This window comes from Schistocerca piceifrons, chromosome X, assembly GCF_021461385.2.
Source record: "Schistocerca piceifrons isolate TAMUIC-IGC-003096 chromosome X, iqSchPice1.1, whole genome shotgun sequence".
Classification (NCBI taxonomy): Eukaryota; Metazoa; Arthropoda; class Insecta; order Orthoptera; family Acrididae; genus Schistocerca; species Schistocerca piceifrons.
This window is the reverse complement of record NC_060149.1, coordinates 350,997,261-351,015,066: the sequence shown is the minus strand read 5'-3', so window position 1 is coordinate 351,015,066 and position 17,806 is coordinate 350,997,261. Positions and strand designations below refer to the sequence as shown.

Sequence of the window (17,806 nt, the reverse complement as noted above, 5' to 3'; positions counted from 1 at the left end):
AGCAATATGTCCCAGGATTTTTAAAATTAAAATAATTATGTTTTTCTAAGCTAAGTGATAAGCCAATTATTGACAACCATTCAATAATTTTTCTGAATATTTTATTTGTTGTTACTTTTGCTGTTGCATTGCTATTGCATTTGATTATAGTGCTTGCATCAGCAAACAGCACCTTTATAATCTTGAGGGGCCTGTAACGACATGTATCTTCTTCGAAAATGCAACTGTGTGCTTCATTACTGTTACTAAAAGACAATGTGCTCCAACAGAATTTCAAAAGAATTATGTCTTATAATCCATCCCACTTAAAATGTTTGCAAAGGATACAGTTATGTCTTCATTTCACTTCTGCTTTTATTCACAATATCATGACAGTTTCAAGGCAGGTAAATAATCTAGCACAAACACTAAAATGTAGGAAACATATCGTGATATTTTAAAGGTAGATCATTATTAGCAGAATTTGAACTTAACCTAGAATTTCAAATATTATAATAACTAGTGATACATCACAGAGTAGTTAATTTTAACTTACTTAAATCAGAATTTTGAAAATTACTTAATTTTCATTATTATGACAGAATGAATAATGGAAGGCAACTGTGATTTGTTTTCACAGTGCTCCACTAAATGTTTTCTATGCTGCACTATATTTGTCCAATAGATACTAATTGGGAGTGATAGCAAGAAACACTAGTGCCACTACCAACTCACAGCACTTTTGGGAACACCCATTTGTAGGAGAGTAAACGTACTGAAAATTTCATTACACATGTCATCATTTACATGAAATAACTCATGCCAGATCCACCAAGAAACATTAGAAGGTTTAACTGTAAATGACTAGAGAAACACAGGCCAGTATTCAATGTGTGTGAGTATTAATAAGAGGAAACCTGCAAAATAAACAGTGACATAAGGCCATATATTTCTGATTTGTTAGCTGCCTGTCATTTACTTCTTTCTGCATGCTTTCTTAAAGCATATAATTATTACAGTATAACTAGACCAAGGAAAATTCTGAGATGGTTTCTTCCTAATCCCTGGCCAAGGTCTGTCTGTACTATCTTCAGCATATATGGGATCTTCCTCTCCCTTCCTTTTGACACTGACAAGAGGAGCAAATATGAACTTATAATCAAAGAAAATTTCTCTTTTTATATGGGTTCCTTGTTCATAAATATATAACTAAAAGATTTCATTAAACACTAGTTAATTTCCTCATACATAATATTGTGAAGTTGTTCTGTAGATATCTCTCTTAACTAGTTTACTTAGTCAGAGTCATTTAATAATTTTATTTTCTTTGATTTTTGGAATGTATTAGTTTGTATTTTTTAACAACTGAATTAAATGATTTAGGGAACCTTTTTTGGAATATTTGTAAAAAAAAAGGACACTGATGCCAGTCCAATATTAGCAACATAGTCACTGGGATAAGTGGAGAACAGTTTGACTGTCTGAAATCAAAAGAATTTAGACTGCACAGGTTCATAAATCACTTAAATGATACGCCAAAATAATATAAAGTTCACTAAACATTTGAAGTACTTCAGCTTTTGAAAGGTGTAAAACAAGATATTTTAAAACAATCTTCTGCTATTGCCCGTCAGTTCGACCAAGATGGAGAAATTGCCAGTGTCTGAAACAAGTAAACAAATATATACTGTGTGATTTGCATTACTTAAAAGAGTATCAATAGATATCATCTCAACAACAATATTAAGAAAATGATAGATTGCTACTCATCATAAAGATGACGCATTGAGTTGCACACAGGCACAACAAAAAGTCTGTTGTCTTTATGGTGAGTACCAATATTTATCGTTTCCCTGATACTGTTGATGTTCGAACCTGGAGTTATCATTGTTAGATATCATGTTAAATTATGTAAAAGAAAACTACTATGGTTTAATGCTTGATACCACTAGTTGTTAGGAAAAGGATAGAATCCTACTCACCATAAAGATAACCCATTGCATTGCAGACAGGCACAACAAAAACACTGTTATCATTATGGTGAATAGCAATCTATTCTTTTCCTGATGTTATTGATGTTGTGACATACACAAAAGAACAGTGCTATGGCTTAATGTTGATACCACAAGTTGTCCGTTCAGTTACTGGTGATTGCCTCTGATTGTTATCTAACATCTTGAAAAATAAGCAGTCACATTGTCATAAAAGCCAATAGTGTGACACAAATCTGAAGAACTATACTAGGCTTGGTGCCATATGACATCTGTGAGAAATAATTCTTAAGTTTTGATCATCACCTTACAAAACATCAAGTTGTGACTTAGGAACTTGCTAATGGTGTTAGTCCTCCTCTACATAATCACCCTTCATTGTGACAAATTCCTTCCAATGATGGATAACTTCATAGAGACGTTGGTTTTAGAAGTCTGCATTTTGGATTTTCTAGGGACATTCCCCCTTGAAAATCAGCTTTTCATCATTCTGAAAATGCCTGCCATGTAATTTTTTCATCACAAGCAGAAAAAAGAAGAAGTCACTGGGTCCCATTTCAGGAGAAGACCAAATGTGACTGCACAGAGAAGTAGCTTGTGTGACTGTGCTCTCTGCAGAATAAGCTGTGGTGTTGTACAGCAAAAACACCCCTTTGGCTGTGTTGTCTTGACAATGCCCCATAATCTTAACAGGATATTTTGGTAATGTACTTCTGTTACAGTTTTCCCCTAAGAAGCATAATCTATTAGCACTACACCAAGGTAGACCCAAAAAATGCTCATCACAGTTCGCTATGATCGTTAGGGTCTTTGCCTTTTACATCTGTGGTGAATCCACATGCTTCCACTGATTAACTTGCTCCTTTGTCTTGGGGTCATATTGATACTCTGAGCACTCATCTATGGTGCTCAGGCAACTAAGGAATTCATGTGGATTGACCTGACACAGATGCAACATTTCTGCTGCTGTCTTAGCTTGGAAGGTTTTTTGTCTCGGTATGAGCTGTTGCAGAATCTGGAGAGTGGTCATCTGTTGGAAACTTAACATGGACCTACATTTTTTATTATTTTTTCTAACAGAGAGATAATCTGTTAGTTTGTTGGTCATCACTTGGACTTGTTTGATCACAAATGAATCATATGTATCACCTAACCACTGTCTAATATGTTGGCACATTGTTGTGCTACATATCCACCAACACAGCATGGAGTGTTGCAGCACTATTCTCCTTCAAAGCAGAAAATCAATTACCACATAGTACTCCATTTTAGAAATGTACTGTGTGATTTTGTTTTCATTCCTCTTGCAACATACGAGGGTGAGTCAAATGAAAACCTTAAATTTGTAATAACAAATCGAAATTTTGTGCCGTTATCCTATAAGCTGGTAAGCGTGCTACAAACAGTGTGCAGAATGGCCTGCAGGTGGCAGAATAGTGCAGATGCACACATACCATCACCATATCAGTATAAAAATGGCTGCCCCACTTGCGACTTGCACTAGGGAAGAACAGCATTCTGTTATTCAGTTTTTGCGTAGTGAAGGTGTGGAACTTATTGAAATTCATCAAAAAATGAAGGTTCAGTATGGTGATGCATGTTTGTCACAGCAGCAAGTCTACGAATGGAGTAGGAAGTTCGCAAATGGTGTGACTTCAGTGGAAGATCCTCCTTGTCCAGGTCAGGCACAACAAGTTGTGACTCCACAGAACATTGCAGCAGTTGAAGCCATAGTGAAGGAAACCCACCGAGTGACACTGAATGACATTGCAGTATGTTTACAGATTAGTCATGGGTCAGCACACTACATTGTGCATGATGTGCTCCAGTTTCACAAAGTGTCTGAAAGATGGGTGCCATGGCAGCTGACTCCTGAAATGAGAGAACAACATGTTGATGCTTGTGAAGAACTTCTTCAGCACTTTGAACGAGAAAGTGATGGCTTCCTTGCAAGAATCGTGACTGGGGACGAAACCTAGGTTCACTTCCACCAACCGGTAATGAAGAGAGCAAGCAAGGAATGGTGCCATTCCTCATCACCAAGTGATTTCCATCTGTTTGGACTACTCAAAGACGCAGTGGAAGGAAAGAAGTTCTGTTATGATGAAGAGGTATGCCACACGGTGCATGAGTGTTTGCGCAGACTACCAAAAGAATTTTTTTCTAAAGGAATTTATACATTTTGTACGCACTGGAGGACTTGCATTGAGTGTGGGGGAGATTATGTTAAAAAGTGATACAGCTTTGTACCACTTCTGCACAATAAATAATATTTTTTTTTTTAATATTTAAGGTTTTCATTTGACTCACCCTCTTAGTACAGTATTGAGGTGCAGGGTTTCAGTATGTACCAGAACTTTAAATGTGTACCAGCAAACCAATAACAAAAATAATTAAGAAACTTTATTTTTTGAGTTGATAATTAAAACCTTATACCTACTCCTTGTAATGAAATTTTTAATATTTTAATATCATTAGTATTATAAAGCAATTAATATGATATAAACACTTGCAGATTTGAAGAATTAAAATGGCTTTGGTCTAATATGTATTCAAAGGAACAGCTGTATCAGCTGTAAACAGACATGTGTCCTTTGGATAGTAGACGTTTATATTGATCTCTTCTTTATCAAGAGAGAACCCACAATTACACCCTATCACATAACAGAGGAGAGGGAATACTTTCTGTAACAGGGTTTCTGCTGTGCACCTGCACATCAGTGATTGAATGTAAACAAGACTAACACTTTTTTGAAGTACTCAAGGCATTGTATAACCCTCCACAATTGATAAAAGGTGTGAAAAATTAACTACACTATAACTGTCAACAGGGTGCATAGGGTTAGTTAACTGTCTACGTATAAAGGGTGGTATTTTCATTTGGTCTGACTGTAACTACTAAATTTAGAAATATTCTTGCATAAAATATCTGTTCTACATTGTAATTTTCAGTGCACAAATTTTTCAACCAGGCCCATCCTAGCTCACAGTTCCAGAAATGAAAGTAAGAACAGATTGGACTGATCCTTTTACACTTGCAGCACAGCCTCTCTGTCTAGTAACCAGCTTAAGTTTTGAACTCACTACTTGTTATTGCAAGAGCAGCACTTTTTATCAGTTAAAAAGCAGATTATAGGAAACACATGGTGTTTAATGGTTTTGATTGCTCACTAAAATATCATGCATTTAAATACATTTAGGGCTCTGGAAGTTCATGTTTATAATTGCACAGTACATCACATGGAATTTATTACCCCTTGAAGGAAATTCTCAGTTCTCCCAAAAACATTCAAAATTTCCATAGTAGTAATCTATGACTGATCATAAATGTTTACAGATTAATCCATTTCTTCATAAAATAACTATTGCATAATCTTCAAAAAAGATTAGAACTTTGGGCTTCAGGACTTCACAAAACAAGAGCTGACCATGGAGAGCTCAAGACTTATGTGCATAGATCCTCTCCCAGTACAAAACATGCAAAAAGCTCTTCTGTGATTTGCTAAATAACACAATAGCCAATCAACTTCATATTTCAATACATGTAACCTGGTACCCTTCTTATTTTGACCAATTTCAGTTCTGAAATCAGTTTTCACAAAAATACAAACTAATACATACCAAAGAACAAATAAAATTAGCTGCATCTTTACTCATCCAAAGTATAAAAGTAAATATATCTACAGAGTACTCAAAACTACCTACTTTACAATTATCTTCAATTCCCCATTGTATGTGACTCACCTCAATGTTGCACTGTCTGTCTCCCGTGCTCACAAACAGTTATTGACAGTATCATAATTCATGTCTCACAAACATGTGGTATCAATCTTCTCATTTAGTTAGACAATACAACAAATGAAAATAGTGTCATTCAACAAATAAAATAATATAGCTCAAGGAAACTGAAAAATTATGTAAAATTTAAATTCTTAGTTAAAACTCTGTTTACTCAGTTATCTAATGATCAAGTATTTAGCTACAGTTCTTCACTTACTTTTACACAAAACACATTTCCATTTCAGGAAACTTTTTATCATGGTAAGTCATAAATAGTGGGTTTTACGTAATTTTGTTTTTAACAGTTGCTTTAGATATTCAACTAAAATTAATATTGTTAACTATAATCATTACAATATGCTATACAAAGCTTCATGACAACTTAGTTACTATAAATGTTTTTATAATTCATAGTGATGTACAAACACTTAATTTCTAATAAGCACACATATGCAACTTCTCTAGATGAGACAGTCAATTCATGTGTAACGAAATGTTACTCTCAGTGTGAAAAAGCATTCTCTTGGCCATGTGTCATTGTGTGTAGCAAGAAAGCTTCTGTCAGATTCCTTTCCAGCAATGTACACTCCTGGAAATGGAAAAAAGAACACATTGACACCGGTGTGTCAGACCCACCATACTTGCTCTGGACACTGCGAGAAGGCTGTACAAGCAATGATCACACGCACGGCACAGCGGACACACCAGGAACCGCGGTGTTGGCCGTCGAATGGCGCTAGCTGCGCAGCATTTGTGCACCGCCGCCGTCAGTGTCAGCCAGTTTGCCGTGGCATACGGAGCTCCATCGCAGTCTTTAACACTGGTAGCATGCCGCGACAGCGTGGACGTGAACCGTATGTGCAGTTGACGGACTTTGAGCGAGGGCGTATAGTGGGCATGCGGGAGGCCGGGTGGACGTACCGCCGAATTGCTCAACACGTGGGGCGTGAGGTCTCCACAGTACATCGATGTTGTCGCCAGTGGTCGGCGGAAGGTGCACGTGCCCGTCGACCTGGGACCGGACCGCAGCGACGCACGGATGCACGCCAAGACCGTAGGATCCTACGCGGTGCCGTAGGGGACCGCACCGCCACTTCCCAGCAAATTAGGGACACTGTTGCTCCTGGGGTATCGGCGAGGACCATGAAGCTGGGCTACGGTCCCGCACACCGTTAGGCCGTCTTCCGCTCACGCCCCAACATCGTGCAGCCCGCCTCCAGTGGTGTCGCGACAGGCGTGAATGGAGGGACGAATGGAGACGTGTCGTCTTCAGCGATGAGAGTTGCTTCTGCCTTGGTGCCAATGATGGTCGTATGCGTGTTTGGCGCCGTGCAGGTGAGCGCCACAATCAGGACTGCATACGACCGAGGCACACAGGGCCAACACCCGGCATCATGGTGTGGGGAGCGATCTCCTACACTGGCCGTACACCACTGGTGATCGTCGAGGGGACACTGAATAGTGCACGGTACATCCAAACCGTCATCGAACCCATCGTTCTACCATTCCTAGACCGGCAAGGAAACTTGCTGTTCCAACAGGACAATGCACGTCCGCATGTATCCCGTGCCACCCAACGTGCTCTAGAAGGTGTAAGTCAACTACCCTGGCCAGCAAGATCTCCGGATCTGTCCCCCATTGAGCATGTTTGGGACTGGATGAAGCGTCGTCTCACGCGGTCTGCACGTCCAGCACGAACGCTGGTCCAACTGAGGCGCCAGGTGGAAATGGCATGGCAAGCCGTTCTACAGGACTACATCCAGCATCTCTACGATCGTCTCCATGGGAGAATAGCAGCCTGCATTGCTGCGAAAGGTGGATATACACTGTACTAGTGCCGACATTGTGCATGCTCTGTTGCCTGTGTCTACGTGCCTGTGGTTCTGTCAGTGTGATCATGTGATGTATCTGACCCCAGGAATGTGTCAATAAAGTTTCCCCTTCCTGGGACAATGAATTCACGGTGTTCTTATTTCAATTTCCAGGAGTGTATATTGCAACAGCTGAAGTGGGATTGAGATATTGCCCATATATTCTACATCTACATCTACATAGATACTCTGCAAACCACCATATGGTGCATGGCGGAGAGTACCTTGTACCACTACTACTCATTTCCTTTGCTGTTCCACTCAAAAAGAGGACGAGGGAAAAATGACTATCTACATACCCCCATATGAGTCCTAATTTCTCGTATCTCATCTTCATGGTCCTTATGCATGTTGGCAGTAGTAGAATCATTCAGCAGTCAGCTTCAAATACCGGGCCTCTAAATTTTTTTGGAAGGAGAAGGGATTGAATCTGCATCTGGCTATTCTTATTAACCAAATGCTAGACTGGTCTTTCCTACACCACCCTTGTCTTGTGTAGTTTATGCTCCATAAGTAAATACCACATCATTAATGTGAAATGAAACTTTAATCCACATTTCTTTTCATTTATTCTAGCCACAATAGGGAGGTTATAATGCAGTCCATTGCAAATGAGACAATGCAGACTTTCGGAAATAGTGCAAAAATATTTTTGTGGTTTTTATGTATGTAATAGAGAAGAACATTGAGAGATGAAGCTGGAAGTTGCCAATGAATTGTAGGCTTGTGACCAATATCTTACCATTAACTGAAATTAAGTAACTACAGCAAATCTCTGGTGGTTTTCTGTTTGTGATAAGAACATATTATTCAATGCACAAAAGTATTTTAGGATGGAGTATTACAGATTATGTAAACCTTTTAAATGGATCAGTATTTCACTAGCACTTAAAGGGAAACATCTGTAGAATGGATTACATTGCTTCTCTATCTATTTTTGGAACAGAAATAATTAATTCAAGATTTAACATAACTTACATCTTTGTTACAGTTCAGATTTAAGATCTCTTCTATAAAGTTCATGGTTACATTAATATCATCAACTCATGTAGAATATAACTTGGATTGTCAATTATTGTTTAACTTTTTCTAGTAATGCAGATTTTATGTACATGTAATACATTCTGTTACCAGTTAGTATATAGTTTTAAATACTCTTACCTATATTTTCCTCTGTTGCTGTGTATTTATCAGATGTAAAAAAAAATCTGTAATTAAGTGTAGTAGATCACATAATACCTCTGTGAAAACCATATACTCATGACCATGGCCCATTTCTAGGCCTGTCTGTGTATTCCAGTGGTAGAGTACTCGGAAATATTTAAAAAGGTATGGAATTATTTTATAGAAATTCCTTATTTTTATTCATAATTTATTACATTGGCTGTTTAGAATTGATACTGTGTGCTACACTGTTTTCAAAACAACATACAAAGAAATAAATACGTAGCATATAAAACAGTAGTGCCACTATGTAAAATTTCAACATCCTAAATTGTGAATTATCATCAGTAAAGAAATCATAGTCTCAATTTGCTTCTTTTAAATAATTACAGGTACTTTCTCTCTACTCATGCCCACAGTAGAGCCATGGGATGCTCTACTAATAAATTAATGAATCACTGAACAAAAGAAAAACAATGTCTTTTAGCTGGAATACAATAGTGTTTCATTACGTATCCACATTTTTGTGGCTTTTATCTGAAAATTTGATCAGTTTCATTAATCTAAAATCTAAATGAGGAGAATAATTTGCAATTTCTCTTATTGTTAAGCATACATTACAAATAAAATACCATGTGTTGCTCCTGCTAAGTAATTGGAAACCTGCACTTTCTATATGGAAAAGTTTGTTAGAAGTGTGGGAAGCTAAAATTTGTACATTAAAAAAGTTGTTCCTGTATCAAAATATGCACTATCTAATCAAAGGTATCCAGATACATGTACATAATAACTGACCACTGGATGTCATAATAGGAAGACCACCAGTATAAAAGGAGGCAGAGAGAATTGTGTTGACAGTAGAGAAGTAGAACAGTAGATTGGGTCAATCAAGAGAGGTCAGTGGTTTCGAATGTGGTCTAGTCATTGGATGTTAACTAAATAAAAGAGCCATCAGGGACATTTCAAGCTTTCTAAAGCCACCCAAGCAGCTCCTCTAAAGTGACATATTTCTATAGTTATTTGTACAGTCAGTGTTAAGCAATGCTTGACACAGTGTAAAGAGTAATTCCACTGGACTGTGGATGACTAGAAATGAGTGATCACACTATTCCCTGTGGCAATCTGATGGAAGGGTTTAGGTTTGGTTAATGCCTGGAGAATGTTACCTGCCATCATTTTTAGTGCCAACAATGAAGCATGGAGGAGGTGGTGTCATGGTATGGGGGTGTTTTTCATGTTTAGGCTGTGGTGATTTTATAACACTTAAGAAAATGCTGACTGCAGAGGGGTAGGGACATATTTTACAGCTTTATCAACATGTACAGTAGAGGTGAAGTTTGGAGAAAGTTATTGTTTGTATCTGCATAAAATCCATCTATTCATAAAGCAGTATGGTAATGCAGTGAGGTAATGGTCTGTGGACAATGACATTTCTAAAGAGAACTGGTCTGCTCAGAGTCCCAACTTAAACCCAGAGGAATACCTTTTGGATGTGTTAGAATGTCGTCTTCACCCCAGACCCCAGGCCCCAATGTTACTACCTTCTCTGGTTTCAAAGAATGGGCAACTGTTCCTCCACAGACATTCAGATATCTCATTGAAAGTATCCCCAACATAGTTAAAGCCATGATAAAGCCATAGGGTGGACCCACTCTGTATTTATGTCCACTAATATATGTCTGGGTACTTTTGATCAGATTATTCAGTTAAGTGTGAGGTCCATGACAAGTTTGTGAGTCATTGTGTATGTGTAAAGAAGGTATGTGCACATGATCACATGACTCCTTGACTTTCAAGAGAATGTTGGCTAAATGCTGAAAAATCTTCAGTGGAAGAAATTGAATAAAAAGACAACTAATTTCTACAAAAAATTTCATTTGAGAAGTCCTGAAACTTGTTTTCAGGGTATAATATGTGTATATGCTCAGAGACATGAATTTATCTTGCCAGAAACTCAATAAAAAGACAACTAACTTCTCACAAAAACTCCATTTGAAAAGTCTTCAAACTTTTTATTATTGTGTAATATGTGTATATTCTTGGAATCATGAATTTATCTTCATAAGAGTTTGCATGCATGCATACAAGCAGTCTCTTTTCTCACAAATATCTTTAAATAGTAAGCCATGCAAAGAATCCTAAAATCTCATATAATAAAAAGCATCCTTCATTGCACATTTTAGAGTCATTTATTGAATGTGGTTGTTGCTGTACACATTCTTAAACACAGTACATGCAATAACTGTGTTGATCAGCTCTTCATATGGTAACTTGTATGCTAAATTTGCATCCATGTGTAGATTACTGATTTGTTTGCACTTTCAGGATACCTCGCTGTGTGAGAGCAGCCTTGAACAAGTTGTCCTTTTTCATATTTTCATATGATTGAGCATTTCACATAATCTAAAGTCATTTATTCCACTGAGTGATTATATCTAACTCTTAAGTGTGTCAGGATGTCACAGTTCTGATCACAATTCAGTTTCTGCTTAAAGATTGCATTGACACCAACTTTATAACTGTGTTCTAATGCAGAGTCTGCATAAAATGCACAACACTGCATATTTTAATCACTGATTACTTTGGGGTTAAAAATTGTTTGTGCTGTTTTTGTGGCCTCACAGTATGGTACTACACACTATGTGACTAGGCATGAGAAATGAATTTGAGTACGGGATGCTGTTATAGAGGTGTAGTTTCCTGAGAACAAGTATTTCTTTACTAATTTTACACATCATTCTGACCATGTGTTTATCTTAAGACAGCTTGAAATCAGTTTTCATCCTAAGGAAGTCAATAGCAAACAAGTACTTTTCCATTAAGGTATTATGGATCCATGCAGTACAAAGCATCTGGTACACTCTTATCCAGTGATTGTTGCAGAGGGAGCTTGGGAATCATAAAATTTTATCTTTATCATTGGTTCACTTAGCTTCATATATTTAACATTTTTACCATTTCCAAAGTTATTCAAACTTAAAGATTTTCAAAAAACAACTAACTGCATTTGGATTGCCCCATTGCACTATGGCATATGACATGTTATTAAGAAAAAGAATAACCTTTAGAATTCTATAATGTAAATATTTCATAATTTCAAAAAGGATTTCTGTAAATCCTTAAAAGTTATTTTGTTTACTAGTGTTCTGAATCATAACATTCTGCTGCACTGGCTATCATTGATGAGATGAAAGTATTCTTTCATTTCTTTTACTTATCACTACTTTGTGGTTTTAACTGTGTAGCCATTTCATGCAATGGCCCAAACTCCATACAGACTGTGACATACTTACAATGCAAGTTATAAAACAACTATCCATTGTTTACTTGAAAGAATAAATCTGTCAAATTTACATACTAGAGTTACAGATGAATTATTTGTCATATAATATAATGGTAAAAATACTGTAACATTGACCTAGTGTGCAATAAAATTATGCACAAGTCATGTGGAATCACAGATGGTGGATATGGGACATGTTGTAAGGGAGAAAATCGTGTAATAAAATATTTTCCCACATTACCAGACATGTTGCCAAGTATTCCCTAACCAGTTGTAACACAGTTACCACTTAGAAGTGTAACAATGTACAGTGACATACAGTGGCCAAATGGTCAGAGATGAAACTGAGTGGCAAGATATTCTATGAAAGTGATATAATGCAATGTGTGAATGGCAGAAAAGGAAAGAGGGAGGGGAGAACTTTGAAATAGCTGAAGCTTCATAATTACAAGTAATTACTATGATAATTAAATGTGAGAACACTTTGTGATTCAGAAATAGTTTTCTAGTGACACATTTTTTCATTGTTGTCAAGATAAATTCCTCATGGATTCATTCCCCTCATACTGATCATTGCATAAAATATAATTATGGTTGAATGGTACCTGTTTCTTGCAAAATTGCATGAAGCAGTCAACCTTCAGTGCCATCACTGCAAGTCATATGAGTGTCAAATCTAAGGCCTTGCATTGTGAATTTGAAATTTTTTATGTTCATTATGAGGCAAAATTTTTCACTGCCATCTCCATCTTTTCCCAGCAGATACTATAGGTACTGGCTGTTATTTACTTGTTACTTTTGGAAATGCCAACTAAAAATAAGAGACTTTTGAATATTTTCAGTTGAATAACATCTGTTAGTTTTATGTTTATTTATGCTCAAATGAAGTTTTGTTGCTCTCATTTCACTTATTTATTTACGGATTTATAATGAGCAAAACTGAATGAACTATGAGGCAATTGCAGTATTCCAAAGGCTTTCTCATTTATTTTCCCAATTCTATAGGTCCAGGTAACTTTTGAATAATATTTTGGGCCCTGAAACATACTCCCTATGATGATGAAACTTTATCCCATTTTGTCTTTTTCCTCCTTCCAATATAGTACAGTTCATTTTTCTCAAGTACTTCCTCTCTACATCTACATCTACATCCATACTCTGCAAGCCACCTGACGGTGTGTGGCGGAGGGTACCTTGAGTACCTCTATCGGTTCTCCCTTCTATTCTGGTCTCGTATTATTCGTGGAAAGACGGATTGTCAGTATGCTTCTGTGTGGGCTCTAATCTCTCTGATTTTATCCTCATGGTCTCTCCGCGAGATATACGTAGGAGGGAGCAATATACTGCTTGACTCTTCGGTGAAGGTATGTTCTCGATACTTTAACAAAAGCCCGTGCCGAACTACTGAGTGTCTCTCCTGCAGAGTCTTCCACTGGTGTTTATCTATCATCTCCGTAACACTTTTGCAATTACTAAATGATCCTGTAACGAAGCGCGCTGCTCTCCGTTGGATCTTCTCTATCTCTTCTATCAACCCTATCTGGTACAAATCCCACACGGCTGAGCAGTATTCAAGCAGTGGGCGAACAAGCGTACTGTAACCTACTTCCTTTGTTTTCGGATTGCATTTCCTCCTCGCCATCACTGTCTTCTCCTTACTTTGTTTCAGAATATTCTGGCCGAGCTTAAATTTCGTCATCACAGTTTGTATCCACTTCATTTACAAAATTCTCTTGAACTTCATTACTGTTCTCTTAAAAATAACATGTTTTGTATTTCAGTGACATGCTTTGGGTCTAGGAGACTATAAGCCTTACTGTAGTATACCATGATCAATTACAACCCAATTAATATATGAAAATTCCGATAAAACATCACAATAAGGTGTAGTGTATCAATCTAATACCAGATATTTAGACAGCCTTAATAAAAAAATAAGGTAAATGCCTTTAACATTCCAAAGTAGCTGTCTAATACTTGCAAAGCTATGTTGATAACGAAGTAAATGTGCCATTGTAATGAAACAGGAGAGGCCACTGTCTCTAACTGAGCAGTCAGCAGACATGCTGACAACATAGCAGTTACTCCAGTACAGAAGTACACAACAACAAAAAGGGTCGGAGAAGGAACCTAGTAGCAAGAATGTGTCATTGTTGTCAATTTTTGACACATAATTGACAGAAAATTTTGGTGTATCAATTTGATAAGCCATTCCCAATGGAATGTTAACAAGAGAAGCAAAGAAATGATATATGGATATTCAATGAAAAGGAAAACAGGAAGAAGATAAAAATATAGGGGCCTGGACATGAACACCCAATTAGTTTCCCATAACCCTCGTCTTTTGTGAAAAATTTGTTTAATTTCATTGCAGACCAGGCTCACCACATACACTCTTTTGCATTATATGACTTGAGGAACACTAACTGTAACTCAAACATGCATATTTGATGGATTATATGATTTATATATCCAAACAGTTAATGGTTATTTTGTGTTTTAACTACGTTTCATCTAGTAAATAATTCTGACCACCATGTGAAAGTGGCCATACACATGAAACTGCACAGTAGTTGTGAATTCAGAGTAAAAGTATATTTTAATTTTCCAATGACAGTCAGTTTGGCATGATACTAGCTATTATAATTTTGTAGGATCCATATTTATTTAACACTTTTAGAACAAGGAATATTTCATTTTTATCTATTTTATGGACTATACTGCAGTGTCTGTTGCTCAGACAGTTTCCATATTTATTTATTTAGTCACATTATTTAATCAGTGTTTATATTTCTGTAACATACAATGGACAGCAAACTAATGTTAAAATACATCTAAGCATTTTGAGAGACACATGCTGCTTTCAATCCATTTGTCATAAATATATTGTTTAGAAACTGACACTGAAATGAGGATGGTCAGCATTATGCTTAAAGTATGTTTTCCATTGCACAGGTAATAACACATCTGCTAGTAAATCAGGTGGATGTTCTCCACAAACACATTATAAGTTTCTCCATTGATAATAGATGGAAGAAGATAAGGCATTGACAGTCACCAACAATGCCGATTCAAAAAATAATAGAAAATTATCATTAATCATATGCTTCAATAGTTTGTTTGGTGACTCACATTAGCCCATACATGCTGATTATGATCAATCATGTGCTTCTACAGTTTGTGTGAATACTCACATCTGCCCATGCATGCATGCATGCATCTTGTTGAAACTACAACTTACTTGTAAAGAGCACAGTTCCACTAATATAAGGCTTGATGTACTGTTGACTCAGCCATCTCCAGAAATGTACCTGCACTGGAAAATTAGCTGCTTACTGTGCTGGCACATGCAACAATGCTGCAGAAAATGCAGCCTATCAGGAGAGACTTGCTGGACTAACATGTGGTTGTCATAATTTGTTCCACGTATTTATCTGACATGAAACTAGGTTCATTATCGACTGGATCAAGACCAGTCTCCAACTGTTACAGTGTTCTAATTCTTCAAGCTCATTCCCCAGAAGGAAGTAGCAAGAGTAAACATCACATGCACCCTAAGAACTACATTTCCATCTACATACATACTCTGCAAGCCACATTATGGTGCCTAATGGAAGGTTCCTTGTACTGCCACTATTCATTTCCTTTCCTGCTCTACTCACGGACAGAGTGAGAGAAAACTGACTGTCTGTATGCCTCCTTACAAGCCCAAATTTGTCTTATCTTTGCATTCCTTGTGCAAAATGTATGTTGGTGGCAGTAGAATCATTCACTAGTCAGCTTTCTCTAAATTTTCTCAACAGTATTACTCAGAAAGAACACTGCTTTTCCTCAAATAATTCTCATTTTCATTTGCAAAGCATCTCCATCATACATGTGTGCTGACTGAATCGACAAGTAACAAATCTAGCAGCCTGCCTCTGAATTACTTTGAAGTCTTCCTTTAATACAACCTGGTGAGGATCCCAAACACCTGAGCAGTACTCAAGAATGGGTTCCACAACTGTTCTATATGCAATCTCCTTTACAGATGACCCACACTTCCCTAAAAAACACTCAATAATCTGAAGTCAACCATTCATCTGCCCTACTATAGAAAAAATTTGGCCAAATCATCTTGCATCCCACTACAGTCACTAAGCAGCAGCATCATTTAAGTATATAGAGAATAAGAGTGGTCCTACCACACTTCCCTAGGGTATTTCTTCTGATACTCCTATCTCTGATGAATTCTCACCATTGAGGACAACATACTGGATTTTATTACTTAAGGAGCCTTCAGGCCACTCACAAGCTTGAAACTTGTTCCATATGCTCATACCTTTGTTAACAGTCTGCAGTGTGGCACTATGTCAAACACTTTCCAGAAGTCTATAAGTATGGAATCTGCCTGTTGCTCTTCAACCATAGTTCACAGATTACCATGTGAGAAAATAAAAGATGATTGATACTTTCTAACTATATGATGCTTTATGGACGAAATTTTCTGTCTTAAGGAAATTTATTATATCCAGACTGAAAATATGACCAATAACTCAGCATCAAATTGATTTTAAGGATATCCTTGAGGGTCCATTCTGTTATCCTTTTTATGTACAGGGGTCATCTGTACTTTCTTCCAGTCACTTGTGCTGAGTGAGAGATTTATGACAAGTCAAAGCTAAGGAAAGGGCTAGTACTCTCTGTAAAACCAAACTGGGATTCCATCCAGACCTGGTGACTCATTTGTTTTCAACTCTCTATGCCAGCTATGCCTAATACTATTTCCTTCATATGAAAGTCTGTGTGACAGTCCAGTGATGGTATGTTTGTATGATTCTCCTGTGTGAACGACATCTTAAACATGAGATTTAAAACTGTGGATTTCATTTTGCTGTCTTCTATTGTCACCCTAGACCAGTCAGTGGCTGATTGGATAGAAGCCTTTGACCCACTTAAAACTTTTACATAGGACCAGAATTTTCTTGGTTTTTCAGCAAAACCTTTTGCTAAGGTATGATGGTGGAAGTCATCATATGCTTTGCTCACAGACGTTTTTACAGACACACAAATTTCTGCCAACTTTTTCCTGACATCATCTGAGGATTCTTTCTTGAACTGAGACTGCAAACAATCTCTGCTTCCTCAGCATTTTCTGAATTTTGTTATTAAACCATGCTGGATCTTTTCCATCCTTAATCCACTTACTCAGCACATACTTCTCCAGGACAGGATTTACAATCTGTATAAACTTTGCCCATAATTCCTTTGTATCCATCATACTAGAACTAAATGATGTCCCTTCACTGTCCGGGCCTTCTTGATGAATGTACTAATTTGCTTAGCATGATCGTTGTGATGGCATCATGCTCACTAACCCCTGTCTCTATACTGACACAGTTGATAAGGTCTAAAATATTTCCATTAAATGTGGGCTCTCAAGCTAACTGCTCAAGAAAGTGGTTGGAAAACGTGTTTCAAACTACTTCACAAGTCGGTCTGTCTGTGCCACATGCAGTAAATCCATAGACGTCTCAGTCTATACTCAGTAGGTTAAAGTCACCTGCAGCTAATATTGCTTGCTCTGGGTGCTTCCACACTTCTGAGCATAGACTTTCTTTGAATGATTCCAAAACTGTCAAGGCAGAACTGGATGGCTGGTAAAAACATCCAATAATTAACTTCTGTTTGTTGAAACCTGGTACAAGCACCCAGATAACTTCACAGCCAGACTCAGTTTTGACCTTGATAGACATAAT

The 17,806-nt window shown here is 37.2% G+C and overlaps 1 protein-coding gene across 1 annotated transcript in view; it reads left to right on the top strand.

Annotated features, from left to right (window-relative positions):
• The window catches only part of LOC124722882 (cAMP-regulated phosphoprotein 21), a 768,630-nt gene that overhangs the window by 622,303 nt on the left and 128,521 nt on the right, over positions 1-17,806 (top strand). The window contains exon 12 of the mRNA XM_047248019.1: positions 8,903-8,950. Coding sequence (XP_047103975.1) covers positions 8,903-8,950 — 48 coding nt within the window. The remainder of the gene's footprint in view (positions 1-8,902; positions 8,951-17,806) is intronic.